Source organism: Camellia sinensis, chromosome 5 (assembly GCF_055761805.1).
Source record: "Camellia sinensis isolate YWXY chromosome 5, ASM5576180v1, whole genome shotgun sequence".
In the NCBI taxonomy this organism is placed as follows: Eukaryota; Viridiplantae; Streptophyta; class Magnoliopsida; order Ericales; family Theaceae; genus Camellia; species Camellia sinensis.
The window spans coordinates 205,364,983-205,390,001 of record NC_138965.1 but is presented as its reverse complement, the minus strand read 5'-3'; the positions used below and the strand labels follow the sequence as shown (position 1 = coordinate 205,390,001).

General features: G+C 38.9%; 1 protein-coding gene across 1 annotated transcript; it reads right to left on the bottom strand.

The window, feature by feature from the left end:
• Positions 1-5,706: 5,706 nt before the first annotated feature.
• Positions 5,707-13,362, bottom strand: LOC114264832 (HVA22-like protein a). Its single transcript, XM_082871321.1, has 5 exons — positions 12,981-13,362; positions 12,492-12,518; positions 8,138-8,260; positions 6,662-6,908; positions 5,707-5,898 (listed from the first exon to the last, which is right to left on the bottom strand). The coding sequence occupies exons 1-5, from the start codon at positions 13,037-13,039 to the stop codon at positions 5,830-5,832; spliced, it is 525 nt and encodes a 174-aa protein (XP_082727447.1). The 5' UTR covers positions 13,040-13,362; the 3' UTR covers positions 5,707-5,829.
• Between the last annotated feature and the right edge of the window lie 11,657 nt (positions 13,363-25,019).

Genomic DNA, 25,019 nt, shown 5'->3' with positions numbered 1-25,019 from the left:
AACTGATTATGACTGATAAGTGAACTGAATAAAGTACTGAACTGACTGACTGAAAACTGGAACTGAATCGACTGAGTATGTATGTTAATTTGTATTCTATCTGTTTGATTGTCTATTTGATCTGTTCATGTTTTATGTTCAAACTGCTAATTGGAGGCCTTATCGGCGGCCGAACCAGGAATTGATTGATGTTTTATGATCATCATAATTTATGTGATTTTATGGTATATTTATCTGAAAACTGATTAGGTATGATTAAATTAGATTAAATATTGATGGATTGCAAGTTTTGGGCTTAATTACCAAACTAACCCTTAGTGGACCTCTATCTCACACACATTTGAGCCTTATACTTGATATGAACATTTGCTCAGCCATTTCTTTTGAGCACATCACCGACTAGAGAGAGGGAAATAGGGAGTTAGAGTGAATTGATCTTGAATTGCTTAGAGAATTGAAGTATAGATTACATATTTGAGCTCATAGTCTTCTAATTCAAGACTTAGGTAAGGATTTTATCTTCTCATTCTTGTGTTTGAGCTAATTCTTGCATGGTCCATGTTAAATTATAGAGCTAAGCCATGTTTTAGTTCATACATGTTGATATAGAGCATAATCCATGCATGCATGTTTGAATTGTTGGATTTTGAGTTGAGTTCATGGCAAATTGTTACATGCATGTCCATGATTTTGTAATAGTCCATGTTTTCATCTTGTTTTTGGATCAATTGGCTCCTTAGAGCATCAAATTGAAGCTTCAAAATGATTTGAATTCATGCATGCTTGCATGTTCATCTTGTTCTTGAAAAATGGTTTGAAATTGAGTTTGAATTAAACACCCTTGGGCTTTGATTTCTCAAATTGAGTTTTGAATCATGTTTAACTATGTGTTTAACAAATGTTTTCTGGAAATTCAGCCCAAGAGGTCGAGTTTTGAGTTGTTAAAACTTGGTTTTTGGCTTGGAGGTGCAATCTGGGTTTTCCAGATTTTGCACTCCCGCTCGAGCGTGGAAGTGGCGCTCGAGCGTGGAATTCGAGCATCCAGTATTTTCTCTGCACTGTTTTACAGTTCGCTTGAGCGGAGGATTGGGCGCTTGAGCGGAGGCATATGTCTCACGATTGAGCGGGCGTCGAGCGCCCGTCGAGCGGAGATTTCACCCATCCAGTACTTTTACAGTACGCTCGAGCGGGAGAGTTGACGCTCGAGCGTGTACCTTTGTTGCATGTCCGCTCAAGCGGGCAAACCTGCGCTCGAGCGGGACTCTGTTTTTCTGAAACTTCTGAAACTGCTTTTTGAGTACATCTTTGCATCCTCATCTCATTCTAGGCATTCTTAGGCCTAGTTTAAGGCATCTTACTGAGGATATAGATGTAGAACCCACCGAGGCATTGGGGGTTAAGTTACTATCTTTCCCAGCTGTGTAGCTTAGTGTGTTCAATCTGTTAACTGTGTAGGGTTGGCGACTGGGGAGGCACGCTCTAGCATACCGTAGCCCAAACTCTGTGAGCAACGATTGTGTAAAGATATGTTCACAAATGATTATCTTTTGAACAACTGAACTTTACTGTTTTCTGAACTGATTACTGTTAATTGAATGAATGTATGTCCTATATTCTGAATTGTATTGTGGCATCCTTAGCACCCACTGTTTACTGTTACTGTGACAGAATTCTCTGTCGGTTCCCTTGTTGGAACCACTACTGTTTACTGACTGATGGCCATCATTACTGTTCGGTCTTTTAAGACCTACTGCTTACTGTACTGTTATGCTAATGAGTGTACCACATATGACTGTACTGACTGAACGACTGAAATACTGATTTAATGAACTGTTTTCATTACTGCAAGGACATTCATTCTTAACCCCTTTACGCATTATGTTATTCACTGGGCTTTAGCTCACTGCTCATATATATATGTAGGTGTACAGGCACCAGACCACGGCTAGGAGCATCAGGGTTACTCCAGTTTTGTCAAGCCAGCCTATGTACCTCACTGCGAGGTTCCGAGCCTATCGTGTTAAGGCTTATGGGTGTTTTGCAATTCCCCCTTCTGTACTGTCTTACTGTTTTGTAATAACCGAATGGATTGTATAGACTGCGTGTTTACTGCACTGTTATGTAAAGGGTTGAGTCCTTAGTCTGAATGATTGTACAATTTGTGCATACTGTTCTGTATTGATTACGTACAAATGTATGAAAATTCTTTTTGCTTACAGACTATCACAGCTCATTGGACATTATTTCTTTACTGTTTTGGCTTCCGCCAGGCCCTGTACTCTGTTTTACTGTTCTACTGTTCTGCAGGCCTTCGGTAATCTCAGATTACTGGCCGGTTACGGTGCTAAACCCATAGGGCCGGGTTTGGGTCGTGACAATATGGTATAGCAATATTAGATGTCGGCTAAGGTAACCCTAACATTTTCTTGTTTGGCTAAGGCAATTATACCATTTATGACTTGGTAGAAATTGATGGCAAGTTGCATAGGGTTCAACTTATAATAATGGATTATCTCACGAAAAAGGATATCAAGTGGGAGCCGAAGTCCGCACTCAATAAAGGCCACAACAGGGAAATGCATAGAATCAGTTATAGGCATGATGGAGTCATCCTCCCCAGCCAACCTCAGATGGACGTCGGCAGGGATGGAAAACTCTCGCCTAAAGTATTCTAATTTTGTCGGGGTGTCTACCTTATGCTTCCACATACCCATGACGTCAGCTTAAATGGAAGTATCAGATTTCAGGAAGAAGTATTTTGGAAGGATTTAAAGGACTTCGGCTAAAAACCTAAAAATGCACTAGGGTAAGAGTTTGTATGGATCTAGAAGGAATTCGTTTTAGTTTTTCCTAAAAATTTGTGGGTTCTACAAACAAATCCCAAAACCTAAGTCTATGGGAACAAAGATTAAAGGCAGGAATCTGGAAAAGACACAGAAAACAAAAAACAGGAACGTGTTTCAGAATCAAGAACAAGGATGAACTACCAAGAACACTGTGATAGAGTGTGTGAAAGGGTACAAGGCCAAGAACAATGGCAAAAGTGAGCAAATGTGTGTGCAGGTTGTGAATACTTAAGAAAAGATTGGGCAAAAACAGAATCACGTTTAATCAAGGTCACAAGCAAGTTTGCAAAAATAACAGGGATTCAAGATACCATCAAAAACTGAAACGAGAAGTTTAATCGGGAGGAAACAGTAAACTCACCAAAGAAAAGAAGCCGGTGTTGAGTTTGCCGAGATTAGAAGAACGGCGGCCGCGGAAAAGATTAACAAGAACCTCGCCGGAGGAGGTGGACGGAGCAGGTTGCAGAGCTTTGGAAGCTTAGAACAATGGAGGATTAGAAAAAGCTAGAGAGAGAGAAAGCCTTAAAAACGATGGAGAAAAGTGAAAAGATGGAAGAGAGGGAAAAAGTTTTGTTAAAACTTGAAACGACGGCAAAATAAAATTAATGAAGCCTAGAACGACGAATTCGTCAGACGGCGTACGCAGGCGCGAGACGACTTACAGGCGCATAACAGGTACAATCCAGTAAGAGGAAGGCACGTGGCTAAAACGGTTGAGTTATTGTGTATGACAGCTCATACGCGAAAAAGAGCTCTTAGGGTCCTTGTTCTTTAAAGAGACATGTCGGCCTTGGCGATGGTCTCGGCTGAGATACTTTAAGCCGACATACTGGAAGGAAGTACTGATATAGGTTCCATCACCTTAGAATGTCGAGGTAATAGAACCTAGGGCGCAGTTGTGGAGATATATTTTCTGAGTCCCAACACGTGGCCAAGGTGACGCTGACGTGTCAGCCGAGGTGCCACGTGTCCAAGTTATGACGCCGAAGTCATCTCGGTTAGGCCGAGGTTATCTCCGAAGATATCGGAATCCGAGATAAGCGGATAAGGCATAAGAGTCCTAGAATGAGGAAGGACTTTAGCATGGATAAGGATAACACTCTTAGGGAGTTTTTTTTTTATCTCTTGGAGAGTCCAGGATGAACACTGAGCAGAAATCCATTGAAGCTAGGCTTCTATGGGAACCAGGATTGAGTTAACTATAAAAGAAAGGCACCCCCGATGGGTCTAAAGTACGCAATTTATATTCTGAATAGTGAGATTAACATTATTGATTATCTTTGAGAGATATACTGTCTTGATCGTCAGAGTGTCCCTAGGTGGACGAACCACCGCCAGAGTATTCTCTTTCTGTTGCAGGTTAGTCAGGTGCCATCTATTCTGCCAATGCTTTGCAGCTGAATGCTGAGGTTGTCAGTGTGGTCGGAAATTCACTCACACAGTGATATAGATAGATAAGTAGATAAAGAGATGAATAGTTAAGTGACACTTAAATAAATAGATGAAACGTTGATAGCTAGGTGAACAGATAAATCACATTGGATAGATAGGTGAAACAATAGGCAGGTGAAACAATAGACATATATATATATATATATATGTATAGATAGAGGTAATATGATCTTTCAAATTATTGTTTTCTTTATGCTCCAAATGATTAAAGCTTGGGACTATTACACTAAAAATTTTAAAATTAAATTTATGGTCCAAGTGCCTGTTATTTTTTAACTTTTTTAATTTATTATTATAAGAAAATGAGTAAAAAAGAAGCGTTGGATTTCAATAAAAACTATGGAAATTTAAAAATAAAAAAAGAACTCAAGATTTGAGCCTTCTAATAAAATAAATCGAAAATATATATTTTTGTCATTAAAATTATCCCCACTATAGGAAAATTATTTATAAGTCCTATTAGGGAGACTTATGCTACATATGGTCTTACTAAAAAATTTATATTCCCATAAGTCATGTGGGAAGTTTGTTGACACATTTATCCTCAATATTAGTTGTTAATATTATAAATAATAGTAAAACCATATACAGGAAATTGAATGTTACTATATATCATATCTATGTAAACGTAACGTAACGTGACACCTATATAAACGTAACGTGACACCTAAATTACATGTTACCATAGATCATATCTACATAAACGTAACGTAACGTAATGTGACTCCTAGGAAATTGAATGTTACCATAGATCATATCTACATAAACGTAACATAACGTGACACCTACATAAACGTAGCGTGACACCTATGATATATGGCAATATTCAATTTCCTATATAAAAAATTGAATGTTTCCATAGATCATATTTATATGAAACGTAACGTGACACCAACATAAACCAGCAATATTTTCACATTCAATTTAAAAAAATAAAAACTTATTAAGTTTGCGAAACGTAACGTGACATGTTACGTTACGTTTATGTAGGTGTCACGTTACGTTACGTTTATGTAGGTGTCACGTTATGTTGCGTTTATGTAAGTGTCACGTCACGTTACGTTTATGTAGGATCTTGTGGAATACATTCCTATCTAAATAGGACTTGAGACTCTATAAGAAATTATACAGGACTTAGCCTACCATAAATGTCTGAAAAATGACTTATAAATAAGTCTTCCTAAAATATATTTATCCCATTATCTAAAGTGTACAAGTGATTATTGTTACTTTTTTAAAAATATTGTTCACATCTAATAATAGTCACATTTAATAACACTCGAATTGATTTTTTTTTCATTCATCAAACTGTCCTCTCAATTATTAAAACATCCAAAAATTTAAATACAAACATATTGCATTTGTAAGCTCACTCACAAAGTTACAAACAAATAAAGAGGAAAAAGTAGGACAAGTCAATTCATACTTGCATAGCATAAACACATGAACGTTATATAGAATTTCAACATAGTGAGACATGAAAGAAATTCAAACAAGCGAAAAGGAGCAATTTTGCAGAGAACTAAAAGGCTCAATAATATACATAGTCGTCTTCGAAAACCGTGTAGCTGTTCCTTCTGGCTCTTGCTTCTCTATCAGCCTGCATATTACACATAACTCAAGTATGAACACTTTGTCAAATTCGTTTCGTTTTATTGTTATGTATATAGCTTTTGAGATTTACTGGTTTATGTAATTCAGTATGAGTACATTTTGAACTTGTTAATTTTTTAATTTTGAATCAAACTCTATTCGATAAACTTATATGCGCAATAAAAAAATCAAAATTACTAGAGTTGAGTTCGATTAAAACTCATTTTGAAAATGACTTAAAAGTTAAACAAATCAAAATTAAATACATTTTAAAACTAGTTAATTTTTTGATCTTGGCTAGAACTCGGTTCGATAAATATAAATGAGTTATAAAAATCAAACTTCTAAAACTTAGTTCGATTAAAACTTGTTTGAGATCAATTTTAAAAGCTAAACGAAGTAAAATTGAACACATTTTCAAACTCATTGAGTTTTAATAACTATTATTTAACTCAACTCGTCCACGGCTCTAGCTACTTGTCATTATTAGGGAAATAGGCCCTATCATTTTTTTTAAATGACTAAGAACTCAATCTTTGGATCTACACCAGACATAAAGCTCACCTTATGCCTATGAATGGAGCAAACAAGAGCGGAGTACTAGAACCTCTTAGATAGGAACATGTGCAACAAACCATCCCAGCTACCCTCAGGGTTGAAATTTCTTTTTAAAAAATAAAAAATAAAATAATCTCCCAAATAAAAAAAAAAAAAAAAGCAGTAGAAATAATTCTTTAGTGATAACAATACAAGACACATATAGAGCATACCTTGCTTATGAGCCTTTCAAATGCTTCAGTTCCATGCTCTTCAATATATTTCTCTGCAGCACTTAGAACATCATCTGGCTTGTTGAAAATGTTCTTCTTCCTTGGGATATACCACATGTTTGCAGTTTGTGGGGGGTTTCTGTAAAAAGGTCTAACAAAATGCTCATAGACATAGGCTGCTCCATTGAACTGAGGTAGGACCAACCAGCATGTGGCAATCAACTTCACATAAGGCCAAATTGGAAACCTAACATTGAAAATAAAAAATAAAAATCATATTTGAAAGCTAGGAGTAGCAATTTTTCTTGTACAGACATATATACCGGTCTATCAAAGTGTTCACAAGCTGGTTTTGGGTTGATTTTTCGACCAGCAAACCAAGTTGCTTGTTATTTTTTATCATCCTACCGATCTAACCCAACCCTCTCACATCAAACCGTGTGGATTGGTTTTAGACAATTTTTTTGCACACCCTTACTGGTCAGTATTGAATTATAATGAAAAAATTTGGATTGTAGACCATACCCGTGTGTATTGTTTAGGGAGTTGTTGGATTGAAAAAAAGAGTGAATAATATATCAAAATATTTCAACTATTTATTCAAATTGTATTTGATAAAGTGTACAAATTATATTTTAACTATTTAAATTGTTGATCACAAAAAAAATGACATATTTTGTAAAAACTAATTGCATATTAACTTATAAATCATATTACTTTTTGGGAAAACACTATGATACACATCCTAAACCCTTTGAAGGGATGTGTACCATATGCACCTATTAAGTATTTTTGTGATAAATATTACGTATTTTTTTGGTAAGAGTTATAGTAATTTGTCATTCAAAAATGAAGTTATGCATTTTGTAATACTGTTATGCATTTTGTGGTAATGATACAAATTTATCTAAACATTTTCTAATCACAAAATATATAACAATATTACAAAATATATAACATTATTACAAAAATACATAAGTTCATTTCTCAACTACAAATAGTCGTAACATCTACCAAAAAATATATAATATTATTATAAAAATACGTTACACATCACAGAAACACTTGCAAGGTGCATAGGCGTGTACCTTAGAATTTTCCTACTTTTTGTGTTCATTTTGTACTCTGAAGTGCTACAAAAAGTGCTCTGTTTTTTAAAGTAAAAGTATGTTTTGTATAAATTTCAAAAAAAAAAAAAAAAAAAAAAGAAAAGAAAAAAGAACATAGTTAATAAGTAACTAATATATTAAAGAGTGTTAGTTATTTATCAAAATATACATATAATCTCAAATTTTCTTTTTTTTATTACAAAACTTGTATATATCTAGAATATTTGATAAATTTATAATATTTATACTAATAATTTTGAAACGATAAACAGATGTACAACATCAAAATAAATAAATTAAAACCAAATAAAAAAAAACCCAAGCTCATTTCAAGTAATTGTGTAACAAATTTTATTATTGTTATTACCATTCAAGGACTTTGGCAAATGTAAGCTCAAACAGGGTGATCATAGAATAGATAACCCAATATGTAAGCCATTGCTGATCATCTGTACGGGACTTCGTCTCTATAGCTTTAATTGAAGCGTACCTGCAACATACTCAAATCAGTAAATATCTTAAACTTTTATTTGCTTCACTTTGGTTCTTAAAATTTGCAATCTATTACATTTTAGATCATGACCATTCTGAATAGTTTTTAAATTACCATCAGGGTGGTGGCTCAGTGAAGAAAGCAACTCGTTGTTAAAAAAATATAGTTTTATATAGGTATATTTTTTAGTTCAAATTTAAGTGGGTCCCAAACATCTTTTGGGGTTAGTCCGAAGAGGTGAAGTGTTCCTTGCCGCGTGGCAAGTCACACGTGAAGACGGAACATCAAAACCATTTATGAGTGAATGGGAAGTTGACGTCGTTTTCGGGTCTAACATTAATTTTTTAGATAAAATTCTTTTGAATTTTTTCAATAAAAATTATTGTGGGAATTTAATTTAATTCTAAATTCTAATTTTGGGTTCCTGAGTAGTTTCCTAAAGTTTGTAATTGTGAGAATTTAATTTAATTCTAAATTCAAATTTTAAGTTCCTAAGTGATTTCCTAAAGTTTGTACATCTTCCTTTATTTATTAAACTATTCAAATATATATATATATTCAAATAGTTTAAATAAATTAAGTTCTCACAAGTTTGACTTTTCCACCAACGGTTCACTCTATTTTCAATTGGTTGAAAATTTGTCCACTAACGGTCAACTTTTCAAATTATTTAATATGAGTAATGTTAGGGACACTAAATTTTCTACCAAACAAATGACCAAATGTCTCACATGGGTGTGGGGTCCGCAATTTTGTGGGCCCCACACCCATGTGAGACATTTGGTCATTTATTTGGTAAAAAATTTGAGACCTCTAACATTTTCCATTTAATATTGGTTTTCTTAGTGCTAACCGTCAGAGGATTGGTTTGAAATAAGAGGTGCACATTTTCACTTATTTATGGCACCTATTCGGGTTTGAAGTTGTCTATAAATACATGAGTTTACCAACAGTCTTGGGGATGAATTAAAAAAATAATCTCATATTTTGTCTTTTTGCTATCCAAATTATTTTTAGTGCATTATTCTTCATTTTAGATTTAAGAATAAATATTCAGAGAGTTAGAACACAGGTTTGGTTCGCCGAACAAATTTGTTTGAAGTGCTACAATAAATTTGTGAAGATCATTGTATCCTGGGAGATAGACGCCACTCAACCGTAAGCACCGTAGCGGGGCGAATCTGTCTTAAGGACAGAGTGTCACACACTCGACTTGGTCTTAATTTTAATTCAGTTCGATAAATAAATCTGGTATGTTATTTATTTATTTTGTTTGAATTTATTTCAAGTTATTTTATATACACAGAAGATTGTTCCAACACTCGTCTCCACAGGCTTGATCTAGGGTCGAATCTTGAGGGGAGTGTGGAAGCGTTCTCTTTGAGACCTCCCCTCTGTACTCCGGTTCGAACTCTCGGCGGTCTGTGGCGTATAGTTGAGTTCTCCTGGTGCCTTGGTAGTGGGTCCCTCACATGGTGGGGGTTAATTCTTGACTGGCAATCAGTTATCCCGGGGTCAGGGCCCACGGGGCCGTGATGACATCTCAGATCCATTTTTTTCTTGTTAAAAAAAAAAGAATAGTTTTTTGTTTGTTTCACTAGATATAAAATGGAGGATATAATATGATGTGAGATTTAGTCAGGATATATAATGAATATGATATAGGTATTGGATAATATATCTCCCAATTTATGTTTGTTGACTTGATGTATAAGATTGGATATATGTTATCCATGTTTGTTTTACAAAATATATTGTGGGATATAAACAAGTAATTTCCAAGATTGCCCTCATAATATTATATTATATTATATTAAATTAAATTCAAAATTTATATTAAATTAAATTATATTAAATTAAATTCAATAATATTATATTATATTAAATTCAAAATTTGTATTAAATTATATTAAATTAAATTAAATAATTTTATATTATATTAAATTAAATTCAATAATATTTATATTATATTAAATTCGATAATATTAAATTAAATTCAATAATTATATTATATTAAATTCAAAATTTTATATTAAATTATATTATATTAAATTAAATTAAATTAAATAATATTATATTATATTAAATTAAATTCAATAATATTTATGTTATATTAAATTCAATAATATTAAATTAAATTCAATAATTATATTATATTAAATTCAAGAAATATATTAAATTATATTATGTTAGATAGATAAAAGGGTAAACTGGACTTTTTAAATCATATCCCAACCAAGGGGATATGATATAATTGGGGGTGGTGGTGGTATTGTATATCCTCCACTTTTGGGAGATATACAATTCCATGGGATATTATATCCTCTTTGAAAAAAATTGCAAACATGTGATATGTAGACCTCACAGGATATAATATCCAATCCCACTCTTTATATCCTGGAATCAAACAGGGCCTAAATTTATAAGGGTAAATTAGGCTGACACTCCCTGAGTTTTATGTTTATTATAGTTTTTCCTTTATCTTTTGGAAATTACATCTCCCTCCCTGAGATTTAAAGTTTTATTATAGATTCTCCTCTCAGCAATTTATTTTTTTAAATACCAATTTTGCCCTTACTGGGTAAATTACATTGACACCCCTCATATTTTAGAAATTACTATCCCCTCCCTAAGGTTTAAAGTAGCATTACCAATTGCCCTCTCAATTAGCATTAGTTGGAAAAAAAAAATTCACTGAAAAAAAAAATTATTTGAAGAAAAAAATTAATTGAAAATTTTTTTTGTTAGTAAAATTTTTCAATTTCTGTTTAAAAACCATCGTAAACTCATTTTTTGAATTTGCGTTTTTTTCTCAAATTTACAAACTGACACAACAATTTATAAACCAAAAAAATTATTAAACAAGTTTTTATGACAGTTTTTAAAATTTTTGTAAATATAAATTGAAAATTGAAAACGAAATAGTTATCAAACAGGCTTCAGATGTTAAAAATGTAGTAAAATTAACAAATAATTAAATAAGTTACCAACGTAAGAAATGACTTATCAAAAGATTCTTAGGCTACATATAGTTTGATTTTTAGAATTTTTTTTAAAAAATTAAAAATTAATTTGGTTAAGAAATAAAAAATAAAAAATAATTATCATTTAAGAGCAAAAAATAATTATCATTTTAACTTTTGAGCAGGTTATATACATACGTATGGCTGTTTCAATTTAATTTGTAAAAAATTATTTCTAACCACTCGAAAGATAAAAATTATATAAAAATGATATTTATTTTTTCTTTTTTATTTCTTAACCAAATTAATTTTTAATCTGTAATTTTTTTTTTCTTCTAAAAATCAAACCATACATAACTAAGAATCTTTTGATAAGTTATTTCTTACGTTGGTAACTTATTTAACTATTCGTTAATTTTATGACATTTTTACCATCTAAAGCCTGTTTGGTAACCATTTTGTTTTCAGTTTTCAATTTATATTTACAAAAATTTAAAAAACTGTCATAAAAACTTGTTTGATAATTTTTTTTGGTTTATAAATGGTTGTCTCAGGTTGTAAATTTGAAGAAAAAACGTAAATTCAAAAAATGAGTTATTGGTTTTTAAATAGAAATTTAAAAATTTTACTAACAATTTTTTTTTTCAAACAATTTTTTTTCCAATTAATTTTTTTTTTCAATGAATTCTTTTTCCAACTAATACTAACTGAGGAGGCAATTGGTAATGCTACTTTAAACCTTAGGGAGGGGATTGGAATTTCTGAATTGTGAGGGGGTGTCAATGTAATTTACCCAGTGAGGGTAAAATTGGTATTTAAAAAAATTAAATTGAGGAGAGGGAATCTGTAATGAAACTTAAACCTCAGGGAATGAGATGTAATTTCCAAAAGGTGCGGGAGGAATTGTAATAAATATAAACTTTAGGGGGTGGTAGTGTAATTTACTCAATTTATAAATATGGTAGATTTTACAAATACACATAATTTTATGGTATAAGTACACATAAAATGTAAAATAAATTTGATAATATATAGCATTTCTTGAAAAAGAGCAGTCCTATTCTCACTCCAACTGTGTAACATCTATTTGAATGCCAAGACTAACAACATTAGAAGGAATGCAACATGAATTGAATGAAAACTAGAACCATCCCAAAAATTACAATTAACAGAGACAAAAATAAAGATTATTACTACTTTTTTCTTTTTTTTCTTCTGTGTCTTAAAAGTGATGTCAAAGAGTGAAGGATAAAAACCAAACTTACAGAGGATAAGCAAGACTAATCAGAGGCCTGAAAATCACACACAAAGAATCCTTGTCAGAAGAAAAACAAAAAACAAAAAAAAAGCTCCAAAAAAGTGATTACTGTTTGGTAATTTATTTTTAATCGCTAAAAATCAGTGATTAAATTATTAGAATAGCATTTTGAAATAGTTTTAACCCCCAACCCAACCTCCTCTTATTGCAAGCAAAGCAACCATGTCTTGTTCGTACTGATAAGCCACAAGGCCTTGGGTTAGGGTTTCATACTTATGAGAATGCACACAACCCAACACAAAAAGTGGAGAGATTTGATCATACAAACACAGACATATATCATAGAATTAGAGAAAAAAAAAATACTAGTCTAGTAGATGAGGCGGCTTGATGCCTGACTTGAGTCTCACCATTGCAGTTTCTCATTCCCCTATTCTCCATCCCAATTGTAATAGAATAGATATATCACAGAATTAGTAGAAGAAAGAAGCCATACCCAGCAATGACATCAATATTCTTGGCCAGCACAGTGAAAATATTTTCAGAACTACCCATCTCTAATCTCAAACCAATTGAAGATAGTTAACTCTGTTTATGTAACTTTCTTGGGTGATTCTTCTGAATAAACTGGAATGTCTACAACAAGAATTGGAGTTCTAAAGACAAAAGAGAGAGATCACCATCATCATCATCACTTTCATACAAATTTTCACAGTACTAAAAGGCAATTTTTCAAAAGAGAGTTGAAAAAAGTAAAAAAGGAAGTGTGGAAAGTGGACTAAAGGAAATGATTTTCCGGGAATCCTATTTTCCACGAAAACAGAGGCACCGAAATTTTGAGAATTTGTTGGGTGTGGAGATGAGTACAGTTTTGGGCTGAGTCTGGCCAATGGATGTTTTTCTTTTAGATAGACGCCAATGGATGTGATGTTTGGCAAGCGGTGAGAAAGGACAAAATGATTACACGTGTATTAAAGTAATTGGGTAAGAGATGGTGGTGGACAGCATGGGGCCGTAGCATAAGAAAGCTCCGATAAGGGAAACACCTGCATGCAATTTTTTAGAAGCAATAAGTCTAGAGAAGCCGCTCTAATTTATTCAAAAATTTTAGAGAATAATTTATTCAAAAATTTACAAACTCTCCATATAGAAGCCCAGCCCATGTTAACATAGAGGTTGTTTTTATTTAAAAGGGAAAAATATATATATATATATATATATGTACGGGGAGAAAATAATTTTCATCGTATAATCCTGTTGACCAAGTCCACGCTTCTCCGTACGACGTCGCTTTCTTACCTGAAAACACAAACGTGAGCTAGCCGGCGGGTGTTTGCCAGAAACCTCTCCGATGCCTAAGTCAGTAACTTGACAAATAGACAAAAGCTCTATGTTCTCAAAAAAATTGTGTCCAATTACCTCCTCCAAGGTGATGTTTATGAGCTTTTATAAGTTTCCTGTGGCACAATCCTAGTAGGACTTGTATTTCTCCATGCAGAGTCCTCCTAGGATTCATACTCCTAAGGATAATGATTATCCTTTTACACCCTCCCCCATTGCGTAAACCAAGTGGGATGGTTTTCTCCATGGCCGAACTACCATTTGACCGAAGTAAAACTGGCTATGCTGAGCCACAAAGTAGGCCGAACTATCCTTAGTTCAGCCCTTCCCTTTACTCTTCCCTATATCGGTTTCTCATCTGTTCAACCCATGGTGTGTTTGGACCGAACCAACGACTCTCGACCGGTATAACTCCCAAACCGGTATACCTCTAAAGTCGACATAACTTCAAGGCCGGTCTAACTTCAAGTTGCTCCCAGACCGAAGTACATTTACAATCCTCTAACCGAAGTAACTTTATAATTCGTGGGCCGAAGTAATTTTGTTTCTCCTAGGCCAGAGTAACCTTGCTCTCCTGGGCCGGAGTAACCATTACAGTCTTTTTACTTAGTCCTTCACATTTTGGGCCTCAAAGCCCAACTCACAGCTCGGCCCTATTTTTCCCAAAAATTACCCTCTCAATTGCCCCTTAATTCCATCTGCGCAACATGATTGGGATTACCAGTCTACTGGCCGAGCTAGAGTTTATTAAGCCTTTCCAGCCGAGCTAAAAACCCTTTAGCCTCTCCAGCCGAGCGAAAAACCCTCGGGCTCTCCAACCGAGCTAATTTTACTTCGGGCTTCACTATGTCCGGTCAAAACGTCTCTTCAATCACGACTGTAACGCTTCCCTTTCCGTATACACGTGGCACGCCCCCATTCGTAGAAGGCAGCTGTTAACGCCGTCTTCGTGTTTCACAATTTTTGAACAGTTCCCGCTTCTTCCTTTTCTTTTCCCTCTCTCTCATTTCACCAAACACTCTTTTCATACTTGAACCATTCACCTTTGGATTAACCACTCTATCATTTCCTTCTTCTCTCTCTGTGTTCTTGCTGTTCGTGTTCTTCCTTTACTGCAACAGTTTTCATCTTCAGTCATTTCTTCTCTAATCTGGTAAGCAAATCTACTTTCCTTCTTGCTCTGTTTTGCTTTCGCATCTGTATATCTTGTTTTGTATGTTTTTTGCAAAACACATTTGTATAGTTTTGTTTTGCAACTGTACTTTTACGACAAAATAATGGTAGAGCTCATACGCGCATGAACTTCTGTAAAAAACTAGCCTTAGATCCAAAATTAGGTAGCAACCGAGCTAGGATCCCGTTTGCCCTATATAGGTAGATCACTGTAGTCAATAACCGAACTAGAACTTGAAAGTCTCAAAGAGTCACCAACGCCTGATTTATTTTAGCCGAAATAAGATCACCGAGTTTTGAACACCTCAAACCAGGAACCTCGGTTTTCAACCGAACTAAGCTTTTGGGGCTAAGCCAGCTTTCTTAGTTTCTAAACCAAACTCAGAAAGCTGCCCCTAGAGGCTTAACCGAAGTAACTTTATTCATATTACAACCGATTTAGGCCTTGGGGCTAAACCAACTTTCTTAGTTTTTCAGACCGAACTCAGAAAGCTGCCCCTAGACGATAAACCGGTCTAACGAGCAACCTGTTCAAACCGAGCTACCAAACCTTTTGATGAACCGAGATAGAACCAGTTTTTGAGGCCGAAGTAGGGCTCCTATACCTTGCTTTTAAATTGTAGCACGATCCAATGATCAGTGCTTTAACCCCCTCTGTTTTCTACTTTGCAGACTTAGGTTACCCAGGCACTCCTGCGTGCGCTCAACCGAGCTACTGAGCACGATTTTTGCACCGATATAAATTATAAGTAAATTATACATCAGATGGGTAAGTATAGGTATCTAGTTGAGACCCCTGGTGGTATGGCCGAATTTAGGAAAGATTACCATATTCCTGATGATGTCCATCTGATGTTGGCCGAAAAAGATGTTATTCCTTGGAAAAAAGAAGGCTTCGTCCCTTTTACCCTTCAATCCATAATAGAAACCGGACTACGGTTTCCTGTCCAACCATTGATCTGTGAATTTCTTAGGCAGACTAGATTATGCCCCACCCAACTGTCCACCAATACATACCGCATTATTATGGGAATAGCCGCACTGAACCACCAAACCGGACTAAACCTTGGCCTGGCCGAAATTTTCCATCAATACTCCATCGGCTCAAAAGATGATGGGTGGGTCTACTACCTTAGGATTCGCCGCCGCCGAGAGAAGATAATTAAATACACACCGGACAAAGACCTTAATGACGATGATTTTTTCTGGGTCTCTGGGAACTTTGAGGATTTTCAAGCCCAAATTCCTGGCCGACCTATAAATTGGAAAAAGGGAGAGCCCGGTAATTTGACTTCGGTCTTCTTCCATGTATTTTATTTCGGTTTTTTTAGTCTATTAACCGAACTAACAGTTCTCCTTTTGCAGATTTCGCCCACCTCCGTTCCCTATATAGCTATCCCAACCTTGCGATTTTGCGAGCCGCACTACGGTGTAAAGAAAGGAGTTGGGCTAAGCTTCTAAACTTTGAGCCGACCTACCGGTATAGCGGTCGCCGAAAAGCAAGAGTAACCGACTTTCTTCTCGAAGACGCTCCAGAGTCGGACCCAAACTTGCCACAAATAAGATTAATTCCTTTAACTGTTGAAGAGGAAATGGCCAAAAAGAACAGACTAAGGGCGCTTCTGACCGAGACAAGCAGGCCCGAAGTACCGTCACCCAGCCAAGCACAGCCCGCCGTTGTAGCCCTCCCCTCTCAACAGCCGTCTTCATCGCGCCGAACCAAGCGCGCACGCACCGTCGAGTCTGAACCAAGTTTGGTTGACGAAGATGAAACCGCAGTTCCACCGGTCCTGCCACCGAGCCCACAACCGGAGCCCAACGACCGAACTACAACCAGTTGGGCACCAAAACTTACATTCAACAACCGAGATGTCTCAGATGCTGATTCGGTTGTCGCCGAAAAAGATCACCTGTTGGCCTTTAGTCTGGCCAAGAGTGTGTGCCTCCCTAAGGATATGGAGCACCACAAAAAGCAGCTAAACACCGAATTAAAGTCCATTCGGTCTGCAACGAAGTCCATGATCCTGGTAAGTAGCTCTGTCCGTTTTTCTGCCTAGTTTTTTAAACTTTTACTTCGGCTCATTATAAGTCCTTATTTTGTCAAGCGATTCAAAAAAACTACAACACTCACAAGAAAGTGCTGGAACTTAGACAAACTACGAGGGACGCAGTGGCTGAAGCCGACCTGAAGTCGGCCGAGGTAGAAGACATTAAGAAGCAAATGGCCGAGCTGCAGGCTGAGAACAGCAGGCTGACCAGACTAGTTAGCTCGGCAGAGGCAGAAAGGCAGAAGACTGCCATAGCTTTGAAGGACAAATACCTGTACGAGCTGGTGAAGCTTGAAAGAAAGAAGGATGCCGAAATAAAGGAGAGCGTAAAGGAAGCCGGCAAACAAGGTTTCAAGAAGGCAGAAGATGCTTATGCCAAGCAATGTGAGGCTGCCAAAGATCTGTTCTTTAAGTGCGGCTGGAGGGGGGCCGTTGAGAAGCTCGGTCATGATCCTCAGACCGAGATTTTCAACCCTCCAGCCTACTACATACCGAACTCCCTCTTGGAGTACGCTAATGCCAAGCAACAGGAGTTCCTTGAAGGCTCAGATGCCGATGAAGACTCCTCTTCTGAGGATACTTCGGTTGTTAGTGTGGACCAGGTAGTTCGGTCGGAGCCCGCGGTGGAAGATTTAACTAATGATCAACCAAATGAAACCGTGGTCCCGACCGAAACCACTCTTGTAACTGAAAACGTCCTTCCTCCTGAAACTGGTCTTCAAGTTGATGCTGATGCTGCATTTGACGCCGAGATTGAAGATCTTTTTTCTTGATTTTTTCTTCTTTTCTTTGTTGCTCTTTGCCGTTGTAACCAAACTATGAACCTTCTTTGTAATAGTTTCAATGAATGAAAAATTTTGCTTCAACTCTTGTTCCGGTTCTGATATGTATGTCTGTACTTTGTAATGCCTTCAGTTACTCCAACTGTTATTTCGGTTTTGGCTGGTTAAACTATGCTTACTAGCCAACCACTCCTTAGCCGATATAATCACTTCGGCTGAGGAGTACAAAGTGTTTAATCTAGCCAATCCAGTTTCAGCCATACCCTTACTTTGGCTGAAGAGTAACAAGAGTTGGTTTATTCCAGCCAACCACTCTTCAGCCTTGTACTTACTTCGGCTGAAGAGTAAGAAGTGTTGGTTTATTCCAGCCAACCACTCTTCAGCCTTGCACTTACTTCGGCTGAAAAGTAAGAGTTGGTTTATTCCAGCCAACCATTCTTCAGCCATGCACTTACTTCGGCTGAAGAGTAACAAGTGTTGGTTTATTCCAGCCAACCACTCTTCAGCCATGCACTTACTTCGGCTGAAGAGTAACAAGTGTTGGTTTATTCCAGCCAACCACTCTTCAGCCTTGCACTTACTTCGGCTGAAGAGTAACAAGAGTTGGTTTATTCCAGCCAACCACTCTTCAGCCTTGCACTTACTTCTGCTGAAGAGTAACAAGTGTTGGTTTATTCCAGCCAACCACTCTTCAGCCATGCACTTACTTCGGCTGAAGAGTAACAAGAGTTGGTTTATTCCAGCCAACCACTCTTCAGCCATGCACTTACTTCGGCTGAAGAGTAACAAGTGTTGGTTTATTCCAGCCAACCACTCTTCAGCCTTGCACTTACTTCAGCTGAAGAGTAACAAGAGTTGGTTTATTCCAGCCAACCTCTAAGTTAGTTTTTTCCAGCTAACTTAGAACAATGCTTGCAATATACCTAATCTTTACTAAGGCTAACTTTTATAAAGAACATCTTGTGCTGAAAAGAATTACTTGTTTTATTGAAGGAAGAAAAAATTACACATGTTTAAAAAAAGAAAAGCTAAAAGTAAAATAACTTGAGATTGGCCGTGTTCCATGGCCTAGGGATTGCTTTGCCATCCTTGTCTTCTAGGTGGTATGCCCCTTTGCCTGCTAACCCAACCACCTTATAAGGACCTTCCCAGTTTGGGCCTAACTTGCCATCTCCTGGGTTTGAGGTGTTTCCCATTACTTTGCGCAGTACCCAATTGCCTATCTTGAATTGTCTTGGATGCACCTTTTTGTTGTATTTTCTGATTAACTCTCGTTGGTATGTGGCAATGTGAACCAGTGCTTTTTCCCTTCTTTCCTCTGCAAGGTCAAGTTCCAATGTTATGGCTTCTCCATTCAAGTCAGGATCAAAATTCTCGCTTCGAATTGTGGGGAGGCCAACTTCTAGTGGGATTACTGCTTCCATTCCGTAGGCTAAGGAGAATGGTGTTTCTCCTGTTGATCGCCGAGGTGTGGTGCGGTAAGCCTATAAAACATGAGGAAGTTCCTCCGCCCACTTGCCTTTTGCTTTCTCTAGCCTTTTCTTTAGTCCATCCAAGACGACTTTATTTGATGCTTCTGCTTGCCCATTTGCTTGAGGATATGCTGGTGTAGAATTGTAGAACTCTATCTTGTACTCTTCACAAAAGCTTCTGAAGATTCTGCCGTCGAACTGAGTACCATTGTCTGAGATCAGTGCTTTTGGTATGCCAAACCGAGTGATGATATTCTGCCAAACAAACTTCTTCACGTCTTTCTCTTTGATTGATGCCAACGCTTCTGCTTCCACCCACTTTGTGAAGTAGTCTGTTGCTGCGAGAAAGAACTTCCTGCCGCCGGGCGCTGTTGGAAGTGGTCCTACTATGTCCAAGCCCCACATTGCGAAAGGCCATGGGCTTGTCAGTGGTAGGACTTCTCTTGCTGGTTGATGTATTTGGTGCGCGAATTTTTGGCATTTCTCACACTTCTTCACATATTTCTCTGAGTCTGCTTGCATATAGGGCCACCAATATCCTTGCGAAATAGCCCTGTAAGCGAGCGACCTTCCCCCTTGATGACTTCCACACACCCCTTCGTGTATTTCGAACAAGAATGCTTCTACTTTGCTGGGATGAACGCACTTGAGGTAAGGCCCAGAGAATGACTTCTTGTATAATGCCAAAGATGGAGATAGCCAAAATCGCTGTGACTTTGCCCTTATTCTGTTGGCTTCTTTTTTCTCTTCTGGTAGGATGCCGTCTTTTAGGAACAGGATGATGGGATCCGTCCAAGAAGGGCCTAATTCTGTGCAACATACTTCTTCTGCTTCGGGGTCTTCTATGCTTGGTCTTGGTAAGAAGTCGATGAGTAATGGATGAGGGATTGATGTATCTGCCATTGAGGCAAGGCCTGCTAGTTCGTCCGCTCGGCTGTTTTCCTCCCTACCAATTTGTTCTATCCTTACTACATCAAATTTCTTGATCTCTGTTCTGACTAACTCTTGGTACTTGGCCATTCTGTCGTCCTTTGCTTCGTATTCGCCAGAAATTTGGTTTACCACCAGCAGAGAGTCACTGTATACCATTAGTTCGGTGGCCTTCATGTAGTATGCCGACTTGAGTCCTGCGAGAAGCGCCTCATACTCCGCTTCATTGTTGGATGCTGGGAAGCCAAGGTTGATTGCTTGCTCTACAACCAGGCCGTCTGGAGAGATGAGGACTATGCCAAGCCCTGCACCATGTCGGTTGGATGCTCCATCGACAAAGAGCTTCCACATCTCTCCAACGAATAACTTCCAGCAAGTGGAAGGATCAGATGATGTCGTGGGGTCAAGAATGGTGTTTTCTTCAAGGTCCATGTTGGCTGTCTGCCCTTCGTCCTCTGTTTGAACTGCTGGTGAGCCTTTGTTTGTCTCTTCCTTGTTGTCCTTAGTATGGTCTGCCCTGGTGCTTGATTGACTACCTTCTACTAGGGGTTGCGCTATTCCGGCGTCAACTTCTGTCCCTAGTTCGGTTGTGTCAGTCAGGTCGACTGGGCAGATATGATGACTTCCAGGAGTAAACTCTGCGACGAAGTCTGCCAAAGATTGGGCTTTTATTGCGGTCTTGGGTTGGAACTTGATGTCGAATTGTCCCAACTCTACTGCCCACTTCAAAATTCGCCCACTAAAGTTCGCCCTTTCAAACAGAGCTTTTAGTGGAAAGGCTGTGAGGACGACTATGGTGTGGGCGTAAAAGTAGTGCGCCAATTTTCTGGATGCCATCATTAATGCTAATGCTAGTTTCTCCAAGGGCAAGTACCTTTTTTCGGCTCCCAACAATGTCTTGCTGACATAAAAGATGGGCAAGTGTTGTATTCCTTCTGCACGAACCAACACTGCGCTGACTGCGTGCTGAGAGACTGCCAGGTACAAAAAGAGTTCTTCACCAGGTACTGGAGTAACAAGTAGTGGTGGGGAAGACATGTACTCCTTCAAGCTTTCCAGAGCTCGGTCGCATTCTTCATCCCACTCAAACTTGGCCTTTAAAGCTTGGAAGAATGGTCGTAGTCTGTCTGATGACCTGCTTATGAACTGGTTGAGCGCAGCTGCCATACCAGTGAGATGCTGTACTTCTTTGACTGAGTTTGGTCTCTCTAACTCCTGGATTGCTTTAATCTGAGATGGGTCTGCTTCTATACCTCGGTTGGTCACCAGGAAGCCCAAGAATTTGCCAGATCCAACTCCGAATGCGCATTTGGACGCATTGAGGCGCAACTTGTGTTTCTTCAGGATCTGGAACATCTCGTCTAGATCTTTAAGATGGTCATTCTCATCCTTGCTTTTGACCACCATGTCGTCGATGTATGCCTCCATTGTTCTGCCTAACAATGGTTCAAACATCTTGGTGACCATCCGTTGGAATGTCGCCCCTGCGTTCTTTAGGCCAAAGGGCATGACCTTGTAGCAATATAATCCCCTTGGTGTCGTGAAGGATGTGACCTCCTGGTCTGGTTCATGCATGGGGATCTGGTGGTAGCCTCTGTATGCATCCAGAAAGCTAAGTCGGTTATGCCCTGCCGTTAGGTCCACCAGTTGATCTATCATTGGTAGAGGAAAGCTATCTTTTGGGCACGCCTTGTTGACTGTTTTGTAGTCGACGCAGACACGCCATTTACCATTCTTTTTTGGCACTACGACTGTGTTGGAGATCCATCTTGGGTAGTGCACTTCTCTTATTGCTCTTGCCTCCAGCATGTTGCCTACCTCTTCTGCCACTATTTCGGCGTGGTGGAGTGCCGATCTGCGTGTGCGTTGGATGACTGGTCTGGCGGATGGGTGGACATTGAGTTGGTGACTGATGAAGTTTGGATCAATGCCTGGCATGTCGTAGGGCGTCCAGGAAAACACTTCGATGTTAGAGGTCAAGAATTCCAAGACCTCTAATCTTTCAGTGCTGGACAACGATGAGCCAAGCAAGAAGAACTTATCCGGGTTCTTCTCATCTATTTTTACCTCCACCAATTCCTCCACCGCTTTCTGATCAGCCTCTTTACCGACGTCCGCGAATAGTTCATTACTTTCTGGTTCTTCCACCGAATGAACATATCCTTTGGCAGCGCGGCTGCCATTCACCGTGGCGAACCATTGTTTTGACATGATCTGATCTCCATAGACTTCTTCAATTATACCGGTGTCGTTGGGGAACCTCATTACCTGATGGTATGATGACGCTACCGAACGCATGGCATACAGCCATGTTCTGCCCAAGATGATGTTGTAGGTGGAGGGGACCTTCAATACCCAGAACTCCACTTGTTTCGTTACGCTCCCTGCTCTGACTGGAAGAATTATTTTGCCAACAGGCCACTCTGGCATGGAGTTGAATCCAATCAGGGGAGAAACTGCAGGCGCCAAGTCTTTGTCTTGCAGCTTCAGTTGTTTAAATATGTCGTAGTACATGATCTCACATGAACTACCCTGGTCAATCAGAATCCGCTTGACGTCAAAATCTTTGACTCGGAGAGTGACAACCAGAGCATCATTGTGAGGACAGTATATTCGATCCAGGTCTTTATCCGAAAAAGGCATGACGTTTGTTGCCTCTGTCTTCCCTTTCTTGATGGCAGGTTGGGCACTTAATACTTCCCTAAAGTGCTCAGCCTTCTTGATTGATCCCCTGAGCTCGCATACACGCTCAGGTTCAAAGACTCCATGTATTACATTGATGATGCCTTGTGGTGGGGCGTCGATCGGCATCCCATTGGGGTTATTTTGATCCTGGGGGGCTAGCTGTGTACCTCCTTCAATATATTTGTCCAAGTAGCCTGCTGCCACCAGTTCTTCCAAGTGTTGTCTTAGTGGTGTGCAATTCTCAGTTCGGTGTCCCTTTTCTTTGTGGAAGGTGCACCGTGATCTGTCATCATAGTCTTTCTGAGCCTCTCCCAGTTTGGCTGGCCACTTGACAAAAGGCTCATCTCTTATTTCGCTCAGAATCCGATATATTGGTTTTTTGAACACCGTTGTTATGGCAGTGCGGATTCTCAACCATCTTTTGTCTGGGTCTTCTCCGTTATCTCGTCTGCCACGCCCGTTTTTATTCTGCCGATCTACTGTATTGACCTTTGCTGAGGCCTTCTTTTCTGGTACTGCGGTTGCACTAGATTTTGCTTTGGCACGTGCGCCATCCTCTTCTACCCAGATGTGCTGATGCACTCTCTCCATCAGGGCTTCCATGGTAAGGGGTGGCGTCATGGTGATCGAGTCCCTTAGTCTGTTTCCGACTGGAAGGCCTCTTTTATACTGTGCAATGGCTAGATTGGTGGGGCAGTCTCCAATCTGGTTGAATGTCTCCCAGTAGCGACTGTTGTAAGATCTGAGGGTCTCTTTTTCACCCATGTCGATGGAGAGCAACTGGTCTATTTCCACCGGCGTTTTAGTGTTTGTTCGAAACCTTGTTACGAACGCTTCTGCCAATTGGGCCCAGGAGGCTATGCTGCCTTCTGGGAGCTTTTCGAACCAAGTCAAGCCTAGGTCGCCAAGACTTGACGGGAAGAGTATGCACATTAAGGCCTCGTTTCGCCTGTACACAGCCATGACTTGGCGAAAGTGGCTCAAGTGTGAATACGGGTCCGTCTTCCCTTCATATGTAGTGAATTTCGGCTGAAGGAAGCCTGATGCTAGGGGCGCGTTTTCAATTGCGGGAACAAACGGCGAGGTCTGTAGTCTTGCTAAGGCTTTGTCCGTTGGTTCATATGCTGGGTGCGGTATTGGCATTCCAACCTCGACGCTTCCATGCGTCCGAGGAGCCAACCATTGTAAGGCAGAGACTCTGTGTGGATCGCGTGCCCTGGCATCCTCCTTGCATCGTGCTTTTTCTTCAAGCACGGTTCATAAGTCGGATGACCTGGGCAGCTCTGTCTGTCTAGATCTGGTTTGGTGTGAGTGCGAAGGCCAATACGTGCTTCCTTCAGTGTATGATCTTTCGGATCTCGTCCTCTCAGACCTGGAGTGACGAGTTCTGGAAGATAAAGAATGAGTGTCGCCTGTCCTGAGGCTTCTGCTCTCTCCTTGAGAGGGTGTAGTATTCCTACTATGATTCTCTGAGTGGCGAGGGGGCGTTTTGTGCTTGCGCCCCTCTCCTGTCGCCACATCTTTAGTCTTCATCTGGCGTTTCAAAGCCTCCATGTCCGCCGCCATCTTCCGAATTAGTTCATCTTGCTCCTTCACGCGATCTTCCAGGACTTGAGGATCAATCCTCCTCCTTTGCCTGTCAGGACTTTGAGAGCGACGAGGGCTGTTATTCCGCCTTCCCCTGCCACTCCTTTTGGAGTTATGTTGTTGGGGCTCCAGATCTGCCATAGGAGGGACAAAGGGTAATCCTTCTCGCCTTGCGCCCCCGTTTGGAGTTAGCCCGTCGACGATGGACTGCGGTAATTCTTCAATGTGTGCCATTGATTGAGAAAAGGAGAAGCTTAGTCAAGAGGTTTTTGTTCTTGTCTGTTTGTTCCCACAGACGGTGCCAATTGTACGGGGAGGAAATAATTCTCCTCGTATAATCCTGTTGACCAAGTCCACGCTTCTCCGTACGACGTCGCTTTCTTACCTGAAAACACAAACGTGAGCTAGCCGGCGGGTGTTTGCCGGAAACCTCTCCGATGCCTAAGTCAGTAACTTGACAAATAGACAAAAGCTCTATGTTCTCAGAAAAATTGTGTCCAATTACCTCCTCCAAGGT